This window comes from Tasmannia lanceolata, unplaced genomic scaffold (assembly GCF_043159265.1).
Source record: "Tasmannia lanceolata isolate RefF3 unplaced genomic scaffold, GAP_Taslan_0.1 ptg000037l, whole genome shotgun sequence".
In the NCBI taxonomy this organism is placed as follows: Eukaryota; Viridiplantae; Streptophyta; class Magnoliopsida; order Canellales; family Winteraceae; genus Tasmannia; species Tasmannia lanceolata.
The window spans coordinates 8,301,112-8,327,690 of record NW_027518714.1 but is presented as its reverse complement, the minus strand read 5'-3'; the positions used below and the strand labels follow the sequence as shown (position 1 = coordinate 8,327,690).

Genomic DNA, 26,579 nt, shown 5'->3' with positions numbered 1-26,579 from the left:
GCCTGTAGCTCAATGGTTGGGGCTTTGTTTCTCAAACTTGAGGTCGCAGGTTCGATCCCAACTTACCTACCAATTAAAAAAAATGAGTTGCTAAACGTGGGTGAAGAGGGTGCCAGAATTTCACTTTTCACTTTGACTCCAATTGCCACAACTGTGATAATCAGATTGCATTCAAATAGTCACAGAATTTAATTTTTCATGCAAAAAAATATAGAGATCTATTACCATTTCATGTAAAAGAAAGTGGTGATATTAACCCCTCAAATCCTTACTATGGACAATTCGCATATATCTTGTTGAGACAGAATGAAGAACATATCAACTTGAAAGGGAGCGTTAAATAAAAATATTCATACCTTATGGTTTCATTGCCCTTCAGTAAACGTATTTCAATCTTTTATACTAGGCTATATAACACAACGCAATCTCTATCAGAGAATTTAATGGAAACAATTTAGACACTTCATCCCACACGAGTGCAAATTTCGAACCAAAATCCACGAGGACATGAGTTTTAATACACTTTTTTTGATATGAAACAGCCTTTCTTGTCATTGGCTGATACAATTCCTAGTGAATTGTACAAAACAATGAGAAATTCAAATAGATGCGTGTTAACAAAACAAGGATGTAATATTAGCTCATGTACCAAAGAACACCCCCATAGAACACATGACAAGTAAATATAAGCACAAAAAGCAGGCTCAATAAGTTAGAAATGTGAACTTTGCATCGCATTTTTTAATTACAAAAATTCATATGCATTACAAAATTCTGCCTACCGATAAGAGAAGGTAAGTTCTGTTACCTCCCATTGCTCTATAATCCTAGCTCCATATAGTACTGCTATATCAATGTATCTTCTTCTGATTGGAGGATTGCAATCAAGCCTAGAACAATGATGCATGAAAGAAAGCTGCTCTAGTTGGTACTGTGAGATATGCCTATATGTGATTCCATGTGGTCCTGTGACTGTGAGAGAAGGTGGAGTTAGAGCAATGGCATCTGACATTTACCTGTGCACGCAATTCTTTAAAGCATTTGTTCACAATTGTGCAAGATGGTAATCCAGTAAAAATGAGGTTAGACTTGATACATCTACCTTTCCGTCAATAGAATTTAGTGAAGGACACCACTTTAAAGTAGAGATACAAACGTCCTAAATAATATCTTCATGCTTTCCTACTAAACTCATTGCATCAAACCAAATCTTAAGCATCTCTTACCATGTTTCTACTGTGGGGAAATTAAGAACCAAAATGTGGTAACAGAGGAAGTGGTGTATAAAAACTAGAGAATTATGCATACGGTTGGGCTGTGATTCAGCCACGAATAGAGAAATTGATTATTTTGTCAAAATATCGAACGCTTTACTCTAATTGATGGATTTGGGCGGTAATGGGATTATCTGAGTGTGCTTGAGGGACCTTGGTCCTTCGCTGCTCGAGGAATTATCCTCTGATAATCTTTGACATGCCAAGGTGAATGGGTCTTTGGTTTGTCTCATGAATGTTTAGGCGTGGATAATGTAGGTCTTTGGTCAAGTGCTTAGTTGATTTTGTCGATATGTAATGCCTTTTTGAAGACCCAGCAGGTTTCTTAATTTAGGTTTCTTAAATTTCTTATCTTGGCATAAGAATCAGTTTCTATGCCTCTCATATTTTGTACAGAGGGGTCCCCCTGGTCCCTTCTCCTTGTAATGCATAATATGAATATATTGTCATTTTTCAAAAAAAAAAAATAGGGGCAGTTCACAAATCTTTCCCATGAAGCCCAAGTTGAGCAAATGAGTTTAGTAAGTCACGCATCAACTTACGATTTTCTGTAATCTTTTTCCACATGGGTGATATCATAATTTTTTTTGTTTCCCATCAGTAAATCATAGATATTCACATGTAAAAATTATAGAATCCAGATGGAGAGTACATGGAAAGACTTTCTTACACGGTCAAATTTCTTTCTGGCCAACGTTGAACTTGGCAATGAAGAAACCAATGGTATCCAGAGGAGATGATGGATCAAATCTCTGAACCAATTCTTCTTCACCAGGCCTCAACCACTCCCTGTAAAATCAAACATTACAAGTTGCTGGTCAAGATGATTAAATCAAAGACATTTTGCAACTTTGACATGGAAAATGGAACCAAAGAAGAGTCCTGCTATATTAGGTTGTTTTTTATTTATGTCATGAAGAAAAGGGCTAGTAACAAAATAAGTTACCCAGGCAACAAATAGAAGCCGAGAAAATAAAAGTATGTTTGCCAGCATATTTTCAGTGGTCCTAGTTAGACATTGTTTCCAAATTGAGCATGCATGGACTGGTATTCAAATTGAGATAAATAATTCCTACTAACAGTCTTGTGTATAGCTGTTTCAAAGTGCTAAATGCTCCAGGATTTAGATTCTATGCAACACAATGATCACCATTGTTCTAAACTTTGACGGACATGTCTCATTTTTGGTGGAGGCCAAAGTTCGAAGTTTGATTCCTTGCTATGCACCCACATAAAGGAAAAGCATTCATAACCAAAAAAGGGTTTTGACATTGTTCGCCTTTTAAAACACTACTTCGATGTAGTTAAAACCAAGGTTTTAAATTTCGGTTCAGTCACCACATAAATGGAAAAGTTTCGATTTCGGTTGGATGTTTCGGTGGAAATTCTGTAAAATCACATAAACATATGGAAACATATGCAACTGATAGAATTTTATATGAAACTCCAGGAAATGCTAGAATAAGCACAAAGACACACTTAGAAACCATCACATAAGCAAGGCAGACATTCATAATGGTTTTAATAACATGCTAAAATCTAGTATCTGATAATTCAATACACACCATATTTCACATGTAATACATATAAATATTTATAGATAATACATATACCACATTTCATGCAATTAATATAAATATAAGTATGCAATACATACTAAAAAAGTATACCCCTGATGCAGACTATTTTGGTTTTGATGTGTTTCGGTTTCGGTGTCGCTTCGGTGACGATGGAAACGGAAACATTTCGGTCGTTTCACTTCGATTTCAATGTAAATTTAAAACAATGAATAAAAATAGCCTTTTCAGCTCAATTCCTCCACACAAATGTGGAAGACAGTCATTTTCTAGAAAATGGTAGCATACGTAACTCTATCTTTTTCTTTTGGAAGATAGTGTCATAGGAGAGGGAACCATAGGAGAAGGAACCAAGCTTACTTGTAGAATTGTAGCGTTTTCTCACATGGTTTGAGGGTTGATCGTAGAGTTGTCTGCATGGTTTGAGCATTTATTTGGTTCCAACCCCTTACGCATCTACCAAGCACGGAGAATAGAAAATCCCTTTTGATGAGAGAAGGTGAGAAGATTTCAATACGAATCTGAATAAGCCCTGAAACTTAGTCGTTGGAAAAGATGATTGACAGGACCTGGTGCTTCTTGTCAAAGAGGATGGTTTCAGTGTTGCATACAAGAGAATACGAGGCGAGAACTTGCGTGAGAAGACAAGGTGGAACTACAGCCCTAGATCCAGGTAAGAGGAGGTTAAGGTGGTGAGAGGGTATTGTATTGCACTGATGAATGGGCATTATTGTACCCCTTACATTCTTACATCCCACATATTGTACCTTTCTTTATCTTGTACCCATTCATTATATATTATTTTCTTTAGGGGATTAATGAATAGAGCGGCTTTTTTCATACATTTTGAGTTTATTTGAAGCATACGTTTATGTGACGGTAGAACATTTTGTGTTCAGGACAAACCTTCCAGACATGTAAGGCCAAGCATGTCATTAGGTGTTCAATGGTGTTGAACCACTATGGATGGTTCTCTTGCTTAATAGATAGTTTCTATGTGTTTATTTGCCTACTCTAACATTGCCTTAAGCTTCATCTTAAATTTTTGTCATTTGCACGAATTTCCATGATTTTTACAGGATTTTCATCGACTTTATGACCGAAGTCGACATACTTCCACTTTCGCAGGGACCGAAGTCCATACCGATACTGACATTTATTTTCGTCATTTGCATGAACTTCCATGATTTTACAGGATTTTCATCGACTTCTTTCGTATGGATTGAAGTCCATACCGATACAGACATAAGAAATCATGCATCTAAGAGACGTGGCGTGGGATTAATACATGTCGGGATGCGAGAGAGTAACCCTTGTAACCATGATTTTCATCAATATAACCAACAAAGATGCATGCAATATAGCCTTCTTTCTGTGAGTCGAAGGGTTGTGAACATAGTAGATACATCCCCATGAGAAAAGGAATGTCCAGTCGGTTATCAACCAGTCCATGCATATAATGGTGCATGTTAGCCAAAGTCAGAGCATGTTGGTTGTATGGACAGTTGTATGAAAAGCATCAACCAATAGGTGCTTTGGAGCACCAAAGAGATACATAATGGAGAGGTTTGCTACAGAAACATGGTGATGCTTTAGTTCGGTCACCCCATTCTAAGCGGGAGTATATGGACAGAGTAATTGTTGCACGATGCCCATGAGAGTGACAATTCCATAAGGCTTGGGAAGTGCATTTCCCTCCACCATCAATTCGGAGGTGTTTGATAGGGTGTCATGATGCACAGTGACATGCGAACATAAGGAGAAGAAAGAGAATATCTGATTTGTATTTCATGGAGTAAATCCATGCATGTTGAGTAAAAAAATCCATAGACATAACAAAAAAACAAGGTAAGCTAAACTTTTATCTACAAATAAAACCTTGAAAATCACGCCACCAGAATCCAAAGGCAAATGATAGGGGAGAATACTTACTCCACATACTGCCCGTCAAATAGGCTACCATGGCCAACAAGACCAGGCCCTCCAATTCTTGGGTGCTGAGAATCATGTCACAAAAATGTGTCAGCAGTTTGCAAGCAATTACACAAAACATAAAACAAAGGGATATGCATGCTTCCGCAATTCAGCTACAACTTGAGACGTTTACCACCTTACAAAAATTGGTCAATCAGCACCAAGGTTTCAAATTTTGGTTTCGAAATGCGTTTTGGTCTTCACCGAAATTTCAAATTTTCGATCGAAATGGGACGAAATAAAAAAAAAAACTAATATTCTATCCCGTACAAAATTTCGGCTGAAATTTCGGGAAAATATTAAACAATGAATAAAATCCGGATTTTTTGTGATATTCCTTGAAATTTAAATTTCAGGAAATCGAAATTTCAATTTCGGGGTTGACCGAAACCCGAAATTTCGGATTTCGGTTAAAATTTAAAACCTTGATCAGCGCACATTAAATTTAGATGATGATATGGGAGAATAGAATTTTGCATATCATATAGAGGGTCAGACTTCACATACATTAGCTTCAGAAACTAATATAGGCCTGAAGGAAGTAAGATCAAGTGCATATGTTTTGATATTTTTTCTTTTTTTCTGAATGGTATGTGCTTTGATACTTTTAACAGTAATTATTGCACCAGCCTCCTATAACCATCATATGGTCACAAGTAAAATGCAAATACAAGAGCGACAAAGAGAACATCCGTTTTGGAGCTTCTGGTTCAAAAAGGGAAAATAGGATGAAGATGGTTGCGAATGTCACAAAAGTTAAAACCCTCGAGACTCTGAAGAAGGGTACTAATGACTATGATAAAGTCAATTGTGATTCTGGAATCAAGTAGTTCACAAATGGATAAGTGTACACACTGAAGCTATTCCCAAACATTCAAATTTCCCAGTCGTCAATGGAAGAATGTGTTAAAACAACTATGTAAAAAAAAGATGTCAAAAACAGAATAAAGTTTTCATGTTTAAAAGAATGCCCAATTTTTTAAAATGAAGAAAAATTATCTCTTGCAGAATAATTGTCTACCTGTTTTTGAATGGAAGAAGTAATTGTCTCCATATTCTCTTACTATTAACATTGGCACACCAACCTACTAAGTCCATATATCGGTATAGACATCTGGATGTGGATTACATAATGGTGTCATCTCACCTGTGGAGCTAATGAAAGAAACTTGTACGTATCCAAAGCATAACGGACTAATGCCTCATTCTCTCCAGGGTTTATTGTACATCTGGAAACAAGAGAACTTCAGTGTCAAGGAATTTGCACTAATTGACTCGCCTTTCTACAAAATGTTAAATGTGTACAATAATCAAAGCATAGTAGAATCACTGAGTGAGTAATCGAAAGATAAACGCTCATAATGCTAAACATTTTTAAAGTAAGAACTTTCGAGAAGACTAGAAAAATATATCCAATCCCAAAACAATAAAGACGTTCATAGAAATATACATATATCCCATAAGGGATACGTTACCTAAGAGGCTAAACAAAATTATTGGAAGGTTTTCCTATTCACATGCATGATCATAAAATTGGTACCTCAAAGATGATGACTTTTTTGAAGGATGATTATTTTATTAATAGAAGAAAGCAGAAAGTCACACTACCGAGATGGTCAGGAATAGAACATGACACTAACAAGAGAAGACAAACAATCCAAAAGTTCGAGGAGATAAAAATTCAAAAATCTCCAATCCCAAGCGCGACACTCCGGAGCAAGCTAAGCAATCCTCATATCCATTAGCTGTTCTCTGCACGTGAATAAATTGGACGGGAAAGCCCTCCAAACAATCCTAAATCTCATCAAAATAATTCAAGAATCTCTACGGCAGAAGGTGGGAGCCATCAAGCCATCTGATGACATTAAGGGAGTCTCCCTCTATGATTAGATGACTCACATTAGAGCTATCCATGATCTGAATGCCTTGGAGCACTGCTCTAACTTCCGCTTCATTTGAATCCTTTTCCCCTATAGGCCCAAAGAAAGCCTACCTGGTCACGCCCAACTCGTCTCTCAAGAGTCCACCCACTCCTATTGGGCCAGGGCTGCCAATGCTAGAGCCATCAACAGTCAACTTCTCCCACCCTAGGTCTGGAGGGAGCCATCCGGTGAGAGGAGGGTCAGCCTTGTCAGAAAGGTCACAAATCTCCTTCCAGCTTTGTCTAATATTCGAGCTAGAATAAAGCTGAAAGCATGGCATGATCCGCAGCCAGGATATAGTGAGAGAAATAATCTTCATATAAATGAAAGGCTTTTGGAGACGTCGTTAAAAAGGTGTGTTGTGGGTATTCCCTTCCTTCCAAAGGACCAATATGGTGGCCAGCAAAGTAACTCTCCAAAGGATTCTTCCTTTAGATGGCCAGGAGAGCAAAGACCAAGAGATTAGGAGATCTGACAAGTGGTGGAGGAAAAACCACGACATCCCAAACCTGGCAAGAATATTGTACCATACCTGCCTGAAAATCTGCAGTGAATAAACAGATGGTCGACTGTCTCCCCGGCCTCCACACATAGAGAGCACAGTGATCAATGATAATCATCCAGCAGCTTGCAAGTGATCCACTGTGAAGATTTTGTCCTGAAAAGTGGTCCAACAAAATGTGCACACTCATGAACACCCCAAACCCTGGCAAGGTACGGTCGGTAGGGAAGAAGATGAAAGATGGAGGTAGAAGGATATAACATGAACTTCCTTAATGAGGACAAGGTCCAAACCTTTTTATCTTCGCCACTATTCCCAATTTACACACCATCCAAGATGGCCAATAGGTGAGCAAATCTTCCTTTTTTTTCTTTTTTCTTTTTTAAAGTATAGGTGAGCAAATCTGTTCATTTCCTTATCAAAGAAATTCTGCTTGAAGTTTACATGACAGGAGATTGTACCCTCTTCCTTTGAAAAACACTCTTTAACCCACGCTTCTTTGTTTGAGACCAATCCAAATAATTCAGAGAACATGTCCCTAAGAACAAGGTCCACACACCATTTATCTTCCCAAAACATCACTCAATCTACTCTATAGACTCTGAATCGAATAACGTGAGAAAACTTCACCTTGAACTTTAAAGATGATGGCTAAACATGTTATACAAGGGAATCTCAAGAGTCAAGAATTATTTTCAAATTAAACAAGTTACTACCTATGACATGAAATGTTGGGAAGACTAGGATACCTTTGGTATTCATGCATTACTAAACTCGACATTTTTTAATGCACAAATGATCTTGGTCTCCAATCGCAAATAAGTAACAATAAAGATCCAATTGGCTTTCCTTTATAGAAATGGTGCTAGTCTTTGATCATGAAGTTAGGATAATTTGTCAAAGACACTGCCAATTTGTAGGCATGAATGAAGTCAGTGATATCTCATTACAAAAAAACCTAGTATTGCCAATGCACTAAACGAGTTATTATTCAACTTATAACAAGCCTCAGTGCACATTTAGTAGTAACATGTCTTAGCACATGATATCATATGATTTGTTCTAGAGATGAGAACGAGCTAGACAATACGTTAGGTGAATAACAGTATATCATCGAGACATAATAAAGGATACAGAAATTGTAGAACCAAAGGAAAATAAGAATTAAGTTGAGGGAGATTTCCTTCAATATGTATGTTGGGCTAACCAGGCTACCAGCTTGCCTAGAAGATTTGTTGAGACATTCGGATGAGGTCGTCAACATATTGCAGGGAGTGATGCACACATCTCTCGTCCCTAGAGAAATCAACTGTATGTGGACAAGATTGGATTTTGTGAAAATAAATTTCTAGACTGTTCTTGGGAATACTTCCAAGTTTTTTTTTTTTTTTTTTTTTGACATGTTACTTTTAAGGTTTTTTTGGGGGATACAAAATATGTTTTATAGGGCAAAAAGGTCAACCTAATATGTACATAAAATATAATGAAGAATTCTTGAATGTCCTTCAGGTATACAAACTAAGACAATAAATGAAAAATGAATTTCAACTGCACAATAAAAATTCATGTACACAATAAAAGGCCAAGTACGACAATGCTCATAACTTCCAATTGGACAGTTATTTTCTAACAGTCCATGCACCATGAAGAATGTCCTCTGTCATCCTCATCGATTCATTTACTTGCAAGTGCAACACTCATCATTGGAAATTAAATGTTCCGATTCGACAATAGAATCACACATTTGGTAGGAATTTTACAATAGCATCCAGGTTTAAAGAACGAACAAATAATAATGATAAATAAGCCACCCAAATTGGATACTCACGTGGAATACACAATAACTCCACCAGGGCGAACTAGTTGAATAGCCTGGTCAAACATCTTCCTTTGATACTTCCCATGGTTTCTTAAAGATTCTACCGTTACCTAGAGTGAAACAAAATAGTCAACACATCACATTTTGTTTCTTAAAGATTCTAGTGTTTCCTAGAGTGAAACAAAATAGCAAACACATCACATTTTTAGAGTGCGTCACGAAACAAAAGGCGATATCTATAGATAATACTGATATTGGCACTGCTATGTTTTGATAATTGCACAAACTCAACTTGTCATGCCTTTTTTAATTGGCTTTTGAGAGCATTTTGGGATTTGTAATAACCTTTGGTCAAATAAAATTCAATTAGTTTGGTTAAATAATAAACGACAAGTTGAGTTTGTGAAATTATCAAAACATGGCAGTGCCAATATCAGTAGCTTATATATATATATATATATATATATATATATATATATATATATATATATATATATATAGAGAGAGAGAGAGAGAGAGAGAGAGAGAAACACATATTCAAGTGATTAACATAGGGAAATGATTTCAGCCCAAACATATTTTGATACATGCGCTCGCTTGCTTGTCTTTTAGTATTTAAAGAGCTGTTCAAAGGTTATTATGATTCCCAAAAAGCACTTTCAAGCCAATAAAATACTAAACGACAGGCAAGGTGAGCGCATGTATCAAAAATTGGTTGGGCTGAAACCATTTCCCTTCACATATCATATAAGAAGTACATTGCCATGAATACACATTGGTTGGTAATATGCATTTCAACATTGTTATATGTTCCTCAAGGCATTCTTAAAACTAGTCTTCCCAAATTTTCCAATTCCAATAAGATTTTTTGTTTTATGTTTTATTGGATCTCACTAACCATCCCTAGTTAATTATTTTTATGGGCTGTTATTTCTTATGCAAAGCTTAGAGTCACTAGAGAGCTATGAAGCACGGGTACTTTAAAAAAGCCCTCGTACCCGTGTCGGGTGCGTATCCGGTACAGGTACGCTCGGGTACGTTCCGGGTACGCACCCAATTGTGGGTTTTAAAAAAATTCAATTTTGGGACTTGGGTGCGTGTCGGGTGCGTTTGGGGTGCGCACCCCGACGCACCCGACTCGTTTCACTTGTTTTTTTTTTTACTTAAGTTACGGGGGGCTGTGTGGGGTAAAAGTGGGGGGTTAAATGAGACATACAATGTAATGGGTGGGTTGTGTGGAGTAAAGGTGGGGGGGATGTTTAAAAAACACTTAAAAGAAAGAATTAGGGTTTCTATTTCTCACCCTAACGCAAATCTCTCTCTCTCGAGCCCGACTCCCTCTCCCTCTCCCTCTCCCGACGGAAAATCTCTCTCCGGCTCTCCCTCCCTCTCTCACAAAGGTATTTATCTCTCTCTCTCTCTCTCTCTCTCTCTCTCTCTCTCTCTCTCTCTACAACTCTCTCTATTCCTCTCTCTCTCTCTCTCTCTCTCTCTCTCTCTCTCTCTCTCTCTCTCTCCATTTTTTTTTCTTTTTCCCTGAGATTATGCCAACTGATTGTGTTCCCCAAACCTATTTTGTCCAATAATAGGTTTAGGGCTGACAATCGGTTGTCATAGCTCATAATCTCCAAACTTAGGCCCTGTTTGTTTGAGATTTTGGCAACTGATTATCAGCCTCAAACCTGTTTAGGGCTGACAATCAGTTGTCATAATCTACAAATAGGTTTTGGGAGAACAATCAGTTTTCAAAATCTGAAACGAACAGGGCCTTAAACCCTAGATCTTTACTGTTGTACATGGGATTTGCTAGGCAATTTTGGGATTTGCTAGTCCCATAATAAGTTTTACTGCTGTATATGGGATTTGCTAGGCAATTTTGCAAAAAACCATTTCGTGGCTCATTTTCTCAGGAGAGAACATACACCTCAGATAAATTAAATGAATAGGAAAAAATATGCTGCTAGTTGGTTGTTCTCTTGTAAAAAAGTGAGCTACAAAATGGCTTTATGTAATTTTGTTCCCTTGTTAGGTACTTGTTTGTTTGTATTTTCATTGTTTGAGATTGTGGCTACCAATTGAGAGCCCAAAACTGATTATTTGATTGCTCTCCTATTGTTTTTTTAATTTTTTGTAATTTTTATAAATATATAATAAAATATTAAAATATATTATTATATTCGGCGTACCCGAACGTACCCGCACCCGGGTTTTTTGGAAAATCGCGTACCCGCACCCCGTACCCGTACCCGTGCTTCTTAGTTAGTGACCCTCTTATTCAAAATGGTGCCTTAACCCAAATGGCATCAAGCTCATCTCTCAGAGTGCTGCTGATAAGCGATGGCTGATGGAGACAACCCTCAACACAATCTGTCATAAGAGGGAAAACCCCTTGGAGATTTGAATGATTGTTCATAGATATCTTTGATAGATTGAGGTCAACTGAGTGTTCATTCCCCATATTCATCGAGAAGGAAACACTTCTGCCAACCGTTTTGTCAATCAGGGTGTGTCCTATTCTAGATTGAGGGTTTGCAGGAGAAGCATAATTTGTAGTTTTTTTTTTATCCTTTTTTTCTATTTTTTCTGGTTTTTGTTTTGTTGCAGTTCGCTTTGGCGGGCTGTGATTTGTATTTCTTAAATGTTCAAAACAAATCCTGAAATTGTTTTCCTAGATACAAAATTTTTTCCAAGGTTCGTTACCCCCTTTTTTAGGGAAAATTATTTCAGGTTAAACTTTCTAAGATTTTTGCAGGAAATTTTTTCCTAAAATAATTTGTTGCATATAAAGACATTACCAGATCTAGGAAAAATCGTGTTTCAAGTAAAAAAATCATAGTTGCCAAACATGCCCCAAAAGTACAAATTCATGGTGGTCATGAATGAATAGAGCTGTAAGCGTGTGTTACAAGCCACAACATTCAATATTTTCCATAAACCTCATTCTATAGATTGTGTATAACTTATGATTTGGGCATATCTTTTTCGAAGTGATTACGTCTTTTTGGAGATTCTTAAAGCTTTTTAATGAAAAAATTGCACATCTGCCAAGACATCTCATGTATCAGCAACAAGTATCAGACTCTGAGTTGTTCGATCTGTACCGCATTTTTTATACTAAAAACCATGGTGTTCTCCAAGTAGCACCTTATTTAGGAAACTACCAATACTTAAAAATGGGAAACAAAAGTTTGCTTCCCACAATGTATGAAATCCGAAAACATGAATATAGCCCCATGCAATATGACGCCCATGAGTAATAGGGAATAATGTAAAATTCCATCAAGAAAGTCTTACCTCTCCAGCAAATAGTCGAGGCCTCAAACCAAGAGCAGAACAAGGAGCATCAAGAAGAACCCTATCAAAACTATTCAGAATATAGCCCTTCGAATTTTCAACTCTACCACCCACGCAATGATTTCTTCCAGGTCCATTTTTCGTTCTTCTGGTATTCTTCTTAGCATTAGCTTTGCTAAGGGAAGTTCTTTGATTTGATCCTTCGTTGCTAACTGAAGTAATGATTTGTTAGATTTGAAATTTACTTATCAATGATCAAAATTCGTTAAAACATGCAAGTAGTCAATATACAGGGTACTATTACATAAACAGAAAGATAATAAGAACCATATATGAAAAAACCTAAAGTGAAAAGGCTCAAAGAATCACTATACACAAAAAGAATTTTCTGTGTTGTTATCAAGGCATACAAGCATCAAAAAAATATAAAATAGATCATTTCACCTAAACCAGTGCCAAATTAAGCAAAGTGCAAGCACACGTAAGAAGTCAAGATAATGTTGAATACAAGGGCTTGTGCCACATGTTAGTTATTAAGTCCGTCTAACTATTGTGCTCATCCCTCTTTTCATTGGTTATGAATCTATTTTGCCCCACCGGTGTCTGTTACTAACTTGAATTCTAATACAACCTCCCTTATACGAACAATTTGGATGAATAGATCATGATCTTACATATCTAAACAACTTATCTATATCAATAACGATGCAATTGAGAACAAAAGGCAAAAGGGGTTCACTTGCCGTTTCCATTGCACATCAAAGCAGTCCGGAACAGTTCTTCAGCAGCGGATGCAAAATTGTTCGTTGAAAATCCGAGCAGGTCTGGATCTTTAACACTGATATCTGAAGTTTTATTGTTGATATTTGGTGGTGCAATATCAACTGATTCATTTGTCTGACAAACAGCTTTAAGAGCATCAAGTCTATATGCTTTTATGCAATTTAGACCCATCTCTGCAGCCAAATTTTGAATATCCAAAACCTAAAAAATAAAATTAAGAATTATCTATAAATCAAAATCTCAAAAAAAGAGCAACCAGAATATGAATATTGAAATTCCAAATAACAAAAATTTAACATCATTTTATATAAAATACTAAATAATTAATATGACATAAGAGGTACCATTTCATTCAAATGGAAAAAGAAAATGCGCAGGTAAGGAAAGGCTGCATATCCTTCCAAATATGTACATGTAAAGGTGATTGACTGATTGCAGACAATCCTACCCCGAATGACAAAGAAACGACCATAGCTTACCCTACCTATGAGCACACAACCTGTTAAGAGATAGGGCAGTTTAAGTTCTATATGTGTCATTTATATTTAGTTAGAATTGGATGGGACCCATCATCCTTAGGGCATAACAGTTTACTTGTAAGCTTTTGTTTTGAGAAGATAAATGAGTCATTATATGATGTATGACCATAAGTTTCTTTGGAAAATATGAGCAGGCAGAAATACAAATGGGGTCCATTTGTTCAATCATTCAAACCGTTTATCTTCAAGACCTTGCTATGGATGGCATACAACAAAGATCTCCGCTAACTGATGACCCTAAGCCTCCAATTTGGGGCCTTTATATGGACGATTAAAAAACAAAGAAACAATGGTCTACATTAATCAAAAATAAAAAATCCACCAATCAGAGGGTTAAGATATCCTATGGGTGAAACATTTTGGTGTGTGCCAAATCCATAGCATGGCATAGCAAATAAATGATGTGGATGAGTAAAGAAGCCTCCGCTTGTGTTTCTGCCAGATGAAGCATCATATAAAACTCTATATATAAAGATATTTTATGGGAGTAGTGGGATGAGACTTCACACCCCACAAATTCCTTCCTCCCTCTGTCTTTCTTCTTCTCCCTTCTTCATAACATGGGGGGGGGGGGCCTCCTCCAAGTGATTTTCCTTTTTATTTTGCTTTACCAAAGTATCGGATTCAAGATCCACAGGTGCCTTGGTCAGGTTTCTATATTTGTTTCCTTGAAAACGCAAGATTTCATCTCCATCTCTCCTCTCTTTCTTAGAATTCCTTGTGCTGAAAAAACCTAACGGTTTTCTCTCTTCTTTGTGAACAGAAAGTCCAGGGGGTTCCCTACATTTTTGTGCCCTGGTATGTACCCTTGAAGGTTTTCCTCTTTCACTGTTAAAAAAAGGACAAAGTTCTACAACAAATCTATGCAGATTTTCTGCTTAAAAGGATCATGCTGCCTTCACGTGGATTGGGATGCTTACATTCCTAATTTGTGCCTAAGTTATTATTGTGTATAGTGGGTGGTTGTGCTGCCTCATGTGGAGTCTGGATCCGTCTTCCAGTGGAGTAGCTAGTGTGCTGCCCTATTTTTTACTGTGCTTCCATCATGTGGATTGGTAAGGATGTTGCCCTAATCAGTGCTTCTTTTGCCTTCGTGTGGATTGGCAAGGATGTTTCCCCAATTTGTGATTGTGTTCCCCACATGAGAATTTTGAGTAGTATGCTATCTTGTTGCCCTGTTTACTAGACAAAGGTTTAGGTGGTAGATGAGTTGCCGCCTTGTTTGTGATTGCTGGGTAAATCACTTGCTGTCATATTTGTGATTCTCCATAATAAGTGACTATAAACCTAGTTTTTTTTTTCTGCCATATTTGTGAATCTCCATAATGAGTGACTATAAACCTAGTTTTCCAAACATTATGGAGATACAAGGGGTGTAGCTTACTTCTGTTAAAACAAATGGGCCAAATTCTCTTCTGTGGGCTCAATCTGTGAAGGTAGCCCTTGGTGCAAACAACCAAGGGTTCCCTTGGATTAACTATGGAAGTTGAAGAATTTTGATGTCTGAATGTATCTGCAACTACCCAATCATTATGGTCATCACCAAAGAGAAAATGGAAAGTCTTTTTGCAGACCTTATTGTACCTTATTGTGAGATCTATCAACTGCAATAATCTCGCCATTATCTTTCATAAGGATTGCAATTGCAGTTGTTTTCCCTCCCGGAGCAGCACACATGTCCAATATTCGGTCTCCTTGCTGAGGATCTGAAATATACAATTTCAACCCAAACACCAAGTAATCACACGTGAGATTCAAAGTAAATAACCAATCAGCCACATGAATTGTCTCAAAAAAAACCTTAAAATTGGATGTGCAATCAAACAAGGTAAAAAGCATTTAATCCATGCAACAAAAAGAATTAACCTCTTCAGTAATCCTGATACTCTACTGCTACTATATACAAGCACTATATTGAGGAATAGCCACTGTAAAAGCACTTGGTGGGCAGGAAATATGCTCACATCCAAGCAGTGAGACAGACAGATAGCCGTGAATCGGAAAGATAATATTAAACAACAGTGAGTACGAAAGACAAAATAAACAAAACATAAAATAAGTAAAATGTGGCATGGGTTGACTTCTGAGAAAATTAGAGACATGTCTGAATTGGTATCACACACACAAAAAAAAGCATCATTGAGAAAGAAATTCAGCAGCGGAGATATAAAAAAAGATGTTGCTTCATATGCTTAGCAGTTTCCAATAGTTGTTTGGATAACTCCAAATCCAGCCAGTTAATGATCTAAAATGATGCTTGTATGGCTGCAAGTAGCCCAGAATGTTAAACTAAACAAATGATAAAAATGGATTTCTTTTATGAAAAGCAATAATGTATACTAAATAAATGATAAAATGGATTTTTTATGAAAAGTAGTAAGATCTTCCTATATTGCATCTGTTTTAACTATATGCATATTTTTCCCCATTTGCCAACATTCTCTTCACATTAGTTTCAAAATCAGAGATATCTGCATGTATACCTTAGCACATTGAATGGTATGCCTGCTTTACTTGATACCCATAAACGACAGGTTAGATGTGGTTGATTCATATTACAGGCTCACAAGTTTCAGCAAGCTGCTTGTTTAACCAAGTTTACAATTATAATGCATTTCCATGATGAAAAACTGTTAAATAAAAGTTTCAACACGGTGTCATAGTTGAACATAAAGGATTCTAAAAAATACTAATAATTATTTTGATCCGTTTGTAATTCCTCTACTTTTTTCCATGGTTTTAAATTTTGGCTGAAACAAAAGCTGAAATATTTCGATTCCGGGTGCTATTGAAACGAAATCTCCTTGAGTTCAGAAAAATAGCAGATTTTGCCCGAAATGTCAAGATTTCGTTCATGTTTCAGTCAAAATATGCAAAACATGCAACTTTTCAAATAAAAAAAGAAGAAGCAAAGTTTCCGTCGAAATGTCGACATTTCGATAGAAACCCTGACAAAAATCAACTCCACTCGCGGAAAAGAGAAGAACAAGCAAATTCCTTTAAGATATTTCTAAAAAAGCGACAAAAAATAAAAAGAAAAACCACAGTGGTGAAGAATCTTAGCTGGATTTCGGCCGTAATTTCGTACCCAAATGTTTCCGTGATTTTACAAGATGTATGTCGAAATTTCGTACCAAAACTGAAATGTTTCGGTTTCCTTGTTTCATTGATGACCGAAACCAAAACCAAAACCGAAATTTAAAACCGTGTTTTTTTTCTTCTTATTGTTTAGTTTATGCACCAAGCGGTGCATACCCGTACATTGTTCTTCTCAATGGATTATATGGACAAAAGGTTCACTCATATGACCAAGATACAAAAATAGGATAAAGAATTCACAAATCGTAGACAAGAAGATATTACTATAATTGGTGGGCCATAGACAGCCAGTGTTTCCAATTCCTCAGCACAAAAGAAAATCGGTAATCACAAACATGTCCAAAAAAGGAATTCTAAATATGAGAAACACGAGGAGAGGAAAGACATGATGCATGCATACCTAGGACATGAGCAGTGATAATGCTGGGCAGGTTTTGAAGAAATATTTCTCCCTCGAGCACATCTAGAAATGAACCAAAAATCAAAATGACACTAAATGAAATAACCCTCAAGAAAATGCTTGAAATAGTTGCTTAAATTTAAATAGCAGTGCATGCATTTCTCTTCATGAGACAGGGACCTGTTCAAGCTTGACCAATCTAAGTCAAATGGATGAAACAAATAAAAATATCACTTAATCTCAGGCAAAGAGAACAAACATCAGTAGTCAATATGGCACAAAGTGAAACCATGAGTTTCGTGTCACTGCTTCACTGTGAAGTAATGTCGAGCAAAGGCTAGTGTGACTCTGAAAACAAGGTAACCAGAACAATGAAAAACAAAGATTAAGAGCATTATACAGGTAAAGCAATTAGTAATGATTAATGAACATTATTACACCCAAAAAAATTGCATAACTCATTCATCATGTTGTTTGGTTAATCAAGAACTTAACACAGCTAAATGTGTAGTGCTCTAATGACAAAAGTTCTTGATCTTATGATAGTAAATTGGTACCGTCCGTCAATGCATAACGAGCTTCATTATGAGAAAATGATGGTCTCTCTCCATATTCAATTATTCATAATGTACAAAACGAAAGATAACACTGGATAGAGAAAAAAAAAAATGGGAAGCAACTGAATAGCATTTGTTATTTGACTGCATACTGCTAAGTTTGGCATAATGTAGAACAGGCCCACGTTCAAGACTTAAATCCTCCATAACATGCCCCATACTTGTCCCCAACGAAATCAGAAATTACCCCTACATGGTTTTTGAACGTGTTGCAGCTCCATGGTATGAGATCATACCCATGGAAAGACACAGTGGCCAAATTCAAATTGCACATTATCAGAATTACCTTGCATGGTCAATATAAGACTAGAATACATGGAATCATCAATGTTCAAGTTCATCAATAATGGTTGCTATGACATATCTAATCTGTTTGCACATGGAACGTTCACAGGTTGTTCACATGTTGAATAACCAAAGTGAAATTCAAATGTCAAATCAGACAGGTATGATATTGAAGCCCACCATATAAGCTAAAGTAGTATACTGTAGTCAAGGTTTCAAGCTTCGGTTTCAGTGTTGGTATGCATTTCGGTCATGATGGAAATTGAAACATCTCAGTTTCGGATTGAAATTTAGGTGGAAATCCTATTTAAATTCATAAAAGTGAGGAAACACATGCAAATTGGCATTTAAGATGAAACTTCAGGAAGTGTTTGAAGCAAAACAAAATGATATCTACATATAACATTCTAAGATAAGAAAATATCATATTTAACAGCTTAAAATACACATGAGGAGCTTTACAAGATAATCAAAACAAACACAGAATGCCTGAGGCATCACATATAACCATCTTATGGCCCATGCATTCCCATGAAAAATCATGGTTTTAAATTTCGGCCGAAACGAAGCCAAAATATTTCGGTTTCGGCATAAACCGAAACGAAATTCACATGAAGTCGTTTCTTTACAAGATTTTGCCGAAATTTTACAGAAATTTCACCGAAATTCCGGAATTTTGCCGCTGGAATTTCATTTTTGGACTTTTTACAAATTTTCCACCGAAATTTTAAAAATGTACACCTAAATTTATGAAATTTCACCAAAATAGCCGAAATTTCAACTGAAATCGCCGAAATTGACACTGAAATTTTAGACATTTCGGTCGAAATTAAAAAAAATAAATGAAACATAATCATATTTTTACATGATTTCAGCCGAAATTTCAGCCCGAAACTGAAACGTTTCGGTGGTCGGTGGTGGCCGAAACCGATACCGAAACCGAAATTTAAAACCTTGTGAAAAATCACCCGCTTGCCAACACACAAAAAGATGCTTCAACCTTGACATACTAATGCCCTTTTCTTTCTTGTAATCCTTTCACTTATTTTGTTCCATTTGTCTTTTGATTATGAATAAAACCGTACCTTTCAAAAAAAATCCCAAATTAAATTCTTATAATTTCCACAAAACATATACCCTTTAATTGTCATATTCTGGTTCAGAACTTCGCTCACACTAGTTCAATAAAAATTAAATGTGTTCTCTGCAGATAGAGTTCTTTCCTCTTTTTTTCTTTTTCTTTTTTATAATACCAAGGAAAAAAAGAAAAAAATTTCTAGACAGGAATGCAAAATAAGAAGCAACCTAAGAAAGATCAGGAGCAAACAAAAACACCTGCACAGGTGAAGAGAAACTTGAACAGCTTTATAAAAGCCCTGAAACACTAAAGCTATGAGGCTCTGCTACCACGTGAAGCAATTTTCACACGCAAAAAATTAGAGAGGAAAAATATTATGAGATTGTTTCCAGGCTCTGATACCAGTTGTGTTTCTCGTTGGAAAAAATCACTTCTATATAACTGAAAAACTGAAGACCTATAAACTTCACGTTAGAAAAATTAAAAACAATCTTTCAATTTTGACATTTCGACATTAGAATATACGAGAATGGCAATAAGAAATAATAAGCCCATAAAGCTAACATTCTAACAAGATGAACATAGAAGGTAAAAACAGCACCATATCTTTGTCTGAAGATATTTTTATCTAAAGATATGGAGAAAATTTCCAAAAATGAACAAATATTTACTTCTCGTTAGAAAATAGTGGGCAAGTTACAAAGCAGGAAATGCAATATACCATGGAAGGACGGAAGTTTAAATACTCTATTCGTCATTTCCACAGCGACTCCTTCTAAGGCACGGAAAATCCCAGACCTTGACATCATTGTAGTTCCTTGCCCAATGTACAGGCCATTTCTTTCAAAATAATGAGGATCTGCTACATAACTTGGGATCAGGGTAAAGCATTTACAAAATCTGCCTTGATAGTTGGGAAGCAGTTGACTGATTTCAGTATAAAATATTTTGTACCAACAACTGAATAGAATAATAATATGTATGCATGCAAAATTCATCTATAACTTCTTAAGGTGTCAAATGATGGCTACTGTTCACCAAAATAAAGGAACCCAGAAGGATGGGAACAACCTTTGGTGGCCACAGGGGGAGAAAGTGTGCGTGCGAGCGAGCGAGCGAGTGAGCGAGCGTGTGTGTGTGTGTGTGTGTGTGTGTGTGTGTGTGTGTGTGTGAGAGAGAGAGAGAGAGAGAGAGAGAGAGAGAGAGAGAGAGAGAGGGCGAGGGAGAGAGGAAATTTAGGTCCAACGGGAATATATATATGCCATAGTAAAAAAAAATCAGGGGTGAAATCCTTAAAGTCTACTTAGGTCCCATAGGATTTGCAGATTCTAATGAAGTAGAAAAAGGCTCTCATGGAAGGCTTAAAAATCCTTGTTACTATACGTGGCAACAAGTTTCAATCTGAAGGTGATTTGGCGGCTGTTATTTCATGAGCCCTAAGTAAATCTACATGTATGCAGAGATTCACTAGCATGATCAATTGTATTTGTGATATCAAGGAGAATCACATCGATTTTGATCATGTCCGCCGAACAGCCATGGAAGATATTGAGGAGTTGGCTAGATCTAGAAGTAACTGTGACGCCTTATGATCTCTGGTATCCTTTCTTTCTAAGTTGTGCTTTGTGTTTCGCTTTGATAGGGCCATCTTGGCCCTTGTAGGGGAATTTCTTTAGATTTTGATCTGTTTTCTATTGAATTATTTTAAAAAAAAAATGGTTGAAGCAACTGAGCCCATTGAATATTCATCGATTGCCACCAAACCGCTGGACGGCCTCTAAACCGCAAAGCAACTAACGACACCCTCTTATACATTTTGTTTATTTGAATGATAACAACCTCTTATGCATTGGCACCTCCTTATAATCAAGAACTCTAAGTGCAATAAATCATGCTAAAATTATCAATTGTTAGGGGATTGATACGCTTGCCAATACACTGCAAAGGGAGGGAATATCCCTACCCCTATTGCACAAATGACCAATCATCAGGATTTTATCAAGGCAGGCAGTCCAGCAAAAAGTGCAGACTTGAAAAGGGGCAGGAGTCGACCATGCCCGCCTGGCAATCAATAGGGGTGAATGCGGCAATATCTGCAAGATGAAAGACCTGACACAAATTGTACCACCAGGGTTCCAAATGAAAACTCTGATCATCCCCTTATCATCTAAAGGTTGCCGAATCCATGCACGCCATCAAGGCTGCTACCAAAGCAATCTCCTGATCAAAGTAGACCATGTGGGATTGGGCAGTTCACTCCAAAGATGATCAATGGTTCCAAAGACTCCCACAATTCTGCCCAAAGTCCGTGATCGTGCGGGCAATGAAGTACAAGATGATTAGGGGATTCCTCCTCAGCCTCACACTTGCAAAGCAGCATTGGCTAGCAAGGAGAAACCTCCTTCTTTTTAACATATCACAAGTGTTTATTTTTCTACTTGCCATCATCCAAGCAAAAGTGCAGGCTCTAGGAGAGAGAAGTGGCTTCCACACTCTAGCAATAGGCATCTACCCTCCAAGGCGGCCATGATGAGGTTAAAGAAGCTTTTGACCCAAATGTTATTTATTGGGTCTGGGGCCCAAATACGAGTGTCATACCTACTAGGCAAGAAGCAAAAAGTATTGGCGCACTAAACAAGGGAACAAGACTGTCAATCTCTGGTAGCTTAGGATTTCTCCAAGGATGGATATTGCAAACTATCGACTCATCCCCCCCACCCCACCAAAATCAATACAATCAAATGTTTTAGTCCCTCTATGGCCAGCAAGAACGTAAAGGTCAGAAAGCACTTGGCAAATGGAAGACTCACCTAATCACTTATCCTCCAAAATCTAACCCCCACCCCACCTCACCCTGTCGCTCCATTTCTTATCCTAAACCTTACGTTTGACTCAAATAAGGACTGAACCGAACAAATAGACCAACATGCATTCATGCACCGGACCCTTACCATCGGCCACCCCATCCCGACCCATTTTGCCTCCAATGATTTTGAGATATAAGGCATCTTTCCCAACACCAAATCTCCAAAGCCACTCACCAAGAAGCACTTTGTTTCTCATCTTTATGTTTCTGATGTTGATACCACCTTCCTTCTTGGACACGTAAACTTTCTTCAATTTGATAAGATGACTGACTTTCTTGCATTCGCCATTTATGTTCCAAAGAAAGTCCATTGGAGTTTTTAAAATCTCTTTCCCACCTGCTCAGGATTCTTGAACAAGTGAAATGGACGATCCCTTGGAGCTTCTCAAGTCTCTTTGCCACCTTCTGGGAATCTTGAATAATGATATGGAATCCACCAAAAGATTAGATAGGGCTGATTTGATGAGGGTGAACCTACCACCAAGGGATAGATGCCTTTTCTTCCATGACATCAACTTACGCTCCATTCTTTCAACCAACAAAATCGAATAGAAATGGAAAGGGGACCTCAAACCTAATGTGAGTGAGGCCAAGATATGTAATAGGAAGCTTGTCCATATTGCACCCCAAGACCTTCGCATAAAACAGCATAGTTTCCTCTTCCATGTTCACTCAGTATGTTATTAGTTGACAAGAATTACTGTTTATTCACTAAGTTTTAGAATTCATATTATTTAAGGAAGGGTTATAGGGTTACAACGAAGGACTAGGTCTCGATCAAAATAAAGAGTTCTGATTAAAACTTAAAGTGGGTTTCAGGGTTATTTAGAGAGTATGTATCTTATGTTTTGAGGGATTTTGGCAATTATAGCGATACGGCTTGGGACTTTGAAAACTCCGGCTGCCCCTTTGTGATTGTGTTGTCACTTGTTTTTCTTGTTGTTTCTTAATTCTCTGCTTAATTTTGAATCTAAACCCCTAAATCTACATGACTTCATTGCAAAAAAGTACTACAGCGAGAGGGCATACAAAATTACTACAATAAATGCCAAATGATTTCCCCACAAAATGAGCAGATGAAGTGAAAATGGTTCAGAGATCTACTTCATTTTGTAATAGTTTTGACAAATAAAAACAAAATTTGAACATATTACCTGTTTCGATCCCTTGTAAAACAGTTCCACGTGTTATACCAACACCCCATCCACCATCAAGTCCGGGCTGCTCCACTGCAACCGAAACTGCAACGTTGTCCCCTTTCTCAACATGTGCACTGCAAGCCAATACACCAGGGACAAAGATCTGCAAGCAGAACATCATTGTAGTAGGGGGAAATAAAAATTGTCACCGCTACTTCACTAGCATCAAACATGACAAGTAACAACTAAAACACAATTAAAAATATATTCTCAGGTTTGTAATAACAGACTCCATAAACGGGTGAACCTCCGAGATGACAACACTCCAGCTCAAAGAATGATTTGTATTTTAACAGAAAAATGTACTCGGGATCAGGAAAGGTAATGAAATACCGACAAAAAGACAAACCAATAGCATAGATCTTTCAAGTCATACCATCGCAAACCATTCTTCCATTCATAGCAACCACAAGTGCCAGATTATAAGCATAAAGTAAAAATGATGTTTCTAGTCAAAATTCAGTGCTCATCATTGTATGCTTCCATTAAGAAATTAAAACCATAAAGCACGCATGACATTCTTCCTCATAGTTAAGGGCCAACCATTCATGCCCTGTACTACATCCAAATGGTTAGCAAGGTTGATGAAGCTCCATATCAAAGAGAGTATCGATCAGAAGCCGAAACGATATGTATCAGCCACATAGGAAATACACCTTTGTATCAGTCTATGTGCATTCTCATGGTTCTAGAAATGTTCCAACCCCTTTTTATGCTTGCTTTTATTTTTAATGAGTATTGGCATTTTTTGTTCAAATCGGAAGTATGGTTTTAGCATGATTTATTGCACTTTTAGTGTGTTGACAATGCATATCACAATTAATAATCATAAAAGTCATCACATAAGAAATCTTGGTATCAAGACCAACCGAGAGAGAGAGAGAGAGAGAGAGAGAGAGAGAGAGAGAGAGAGAGAGAGAGAGAGAGAGGGAGGGAGGGAGAGAGGGAGAGAGGGAGGGAGGGAGAGAGGAGTAAAGGAAGCCACATACTCAAATGGTATTCGATCATGGAAGTTTTAGGTCTTTAAAATTTCCATTGAGTTACGGAAAGTGAGAGCTTTTACGCATGTCCCAAGCACTTCATGGATTTCTCCATTGCCTAGCTAGGTGTAAGATGTGATAGGTGTACCCACTCTTTGACAAATTGGCATGAATCCAGGCCACTACTTTTGATTGGTGGTTGCTTGTTTCATCCTCAATTGTCCAATAGAATGGAGCGTACCCATGCCATCGCCCACCTGTGGCATTGGAGCAAACAAGGCTCTGTTAGATGAAGCTTGGCAAATGTGGAAGGGAAGGTTGTCAGAACCTTTGTTGACTGTATGGGCTTTTGCTGGAGCATGTCAGGGTGGCATGTGCAAGTGAAGACAAAACTTAATGTTTGTCATTGCATTTGGATGAGGCAAGTAACAGCACCATGCAAGAGGACGCTGATCGTGAGAGAGTTTAAGGTCATTGTCCTGGACGGCTCCCTAGTCTCTCTCTGTGATTTACCTTAAGTAAAGGGAATGGTCAAATAAGGAGGCTATGGTGATTGTCATTTGCAGGCCGATGGTCAAATGGAGCAAGATAGAAGGGCAGGCAATGAAATCAGAAGATGTTTGATGAAGCAAGCAGATGAGATGGCCAATAGGATGGATTCAGTCCAATGAAGGGGTTAGTGTCGTAAGAAGAAGAAGACATGAAATCCAAAAGAAGAAAGTCTTTATTTTCCATTCAATTAGTAGAGAAGAAAGTTGTATGCATACGTTCATGGCTCATTTTATATCAATAGGGTCGAAGGTAGTCTCAGAGTGTCAACAATTTAACTATTTTGTGAAATAGAAGCTAGTAAATTACAAGAGATCCATATAAGAATGCAGACTAAAAATTTAGCAGTTAGACTCGGGAAGCTGAAAGAAATGCTAATTCCCAACCAGAAATGACAAGGACGGTGCAAACCTGAGCTCCTCGAAGAACCGCCTCAGCACATTTGCGGCTCACAATTACCTCCTTTAATGGCTGATTAGGTGCATCACCATAACCAATTTTGTGTGGTCCTGAACCATCAACAAACACAACATTATCAATGCCGGGTAATTGGCACTTGTAGATGGGAGGATGCTGTAAGATAGCTTGCCGAGAATCTTCATCTCCAAACAGTCTCAATGGTTCCCTAATATCGAGATCTGAAAGTTGGTCGACATAAGGTTCTTCAGAATAGCTTTCTTTCTTTTTCTTGATACCGACATCAGAAGTACCATTACATGCACTCGTGCTTATGCAATCCACACTACTTTTGAGTCTTGTTTCCTGTAGAATGCCCATTAGCTTCTCAATAATGGCATCGCTTGAGGACTTAAGAGTATTCACACGAATACAAGAGTAGCAAGATGGACGCCTAAGCAGAAAAAACAATCAGCAAACAAGAGAAAATGAGGAGTGGGGGGAATTTTTATCATTAAAAAAACATAGTAGTAAAGCTCCAATGCTCAATAATTGTTACTATGAATGCATCTACAGGATTCAATTATAAGAAAAAATCATCATAAAGAACGCCAAAACAAAATTCACATTCATACTGCCAAAGGCTTATATATGTTTATTTCATACTAAATACAAAACATTCGCACTCATATTATTGTTCAAGTTTCAGATAGAATTAAAAAAAAAAACAAAAAAATGTGGGAACAAGAGCTTGCAAAAAGAGAAACATTTGATTGGAGATTTCTTGAGAGATTACATACGTTAGGGATTTGGATATTTGAGAGAAGTGATCAGCACCGTAGGCTTTGATGAAGTAATCTTCGACCTGAGGATTCCAATGCAGGGTAGGGTTGTAGCTATAACGCTCTGATAATTCCATCTACATAGATGATTCGAAGAGGAATAAGATATTGAATGGATATTCGCATACGAAGAGGAGATAAAATGAGAAATCAAACCTTGGAGAGGGTTTGTTTAGCGCAGAGGTTTCTTCCTAGGGTTTTGAGTAAATCCCTCGCTTTTCTCATTCAAACAGACAAAACCCTAGTGGACTTTGGACTCGATTTTTGTACTTTACAATAGGACGCATGGAGAACGCGCGTCCAATACAAATTTGATTACGAATAGGGAAGAATCAGAATACCACCTCTTAGGGCGGGGAAACAGATTCCAGCATTTTTCTCTCTTTAATTCTCTGATCTGTGATCATTGGTGGAATCAGAAGAGGATGGCAAATCAGGCTATGTTTGGATTGCAAGAATTAGAAGTCAACATCAGCATCTTATATCGATTCCTATTCACATTCCCATGTAAACGGAATGATAAATACTAAAAATTAAAAAAATATATATATTCAAAAAATAATAAAAACTTCAACATGATCAGA

At 37.3% G+C, this 26,579-nt stretch overlaps 1 protein-coding gene across 1 annotated transcript; it reads right to left on the bottom strand.

Moving 5' to 3' along the window:
* Positions 1-614: 614 nt before the first annotated feature.
* LOC143861035 (NOL1/NOP2/sun family protein) lies at positions 615-26,394 on the bottom strand. Its single transcript, XM_077371919.1, is given in 14 exon segments — positions 615-972; positions 1,945-2,063; positions 4,784-4,848; positions 5,973-6,054; positions 9,078-9,178; positions 12,363-12,574; positions 13,106-13,346; positions 15,269-15,390; positions 17,184-17,246; positions 19,885-20,022; positions 23,184-23,331; positions 25,169-25,607; positions 25,954-26,102; positions 26,104-26,394. Coding segments are annotated over 13 exon segments (1,992 nt in total). The 5' UTR covers positions 26,221-26,394; the 3' UTR covers positions 615-972; positions 1,945-1,948.
* Between the last annotated feature and the right edge of the window lie 185 nt (positions 26,395-26,579).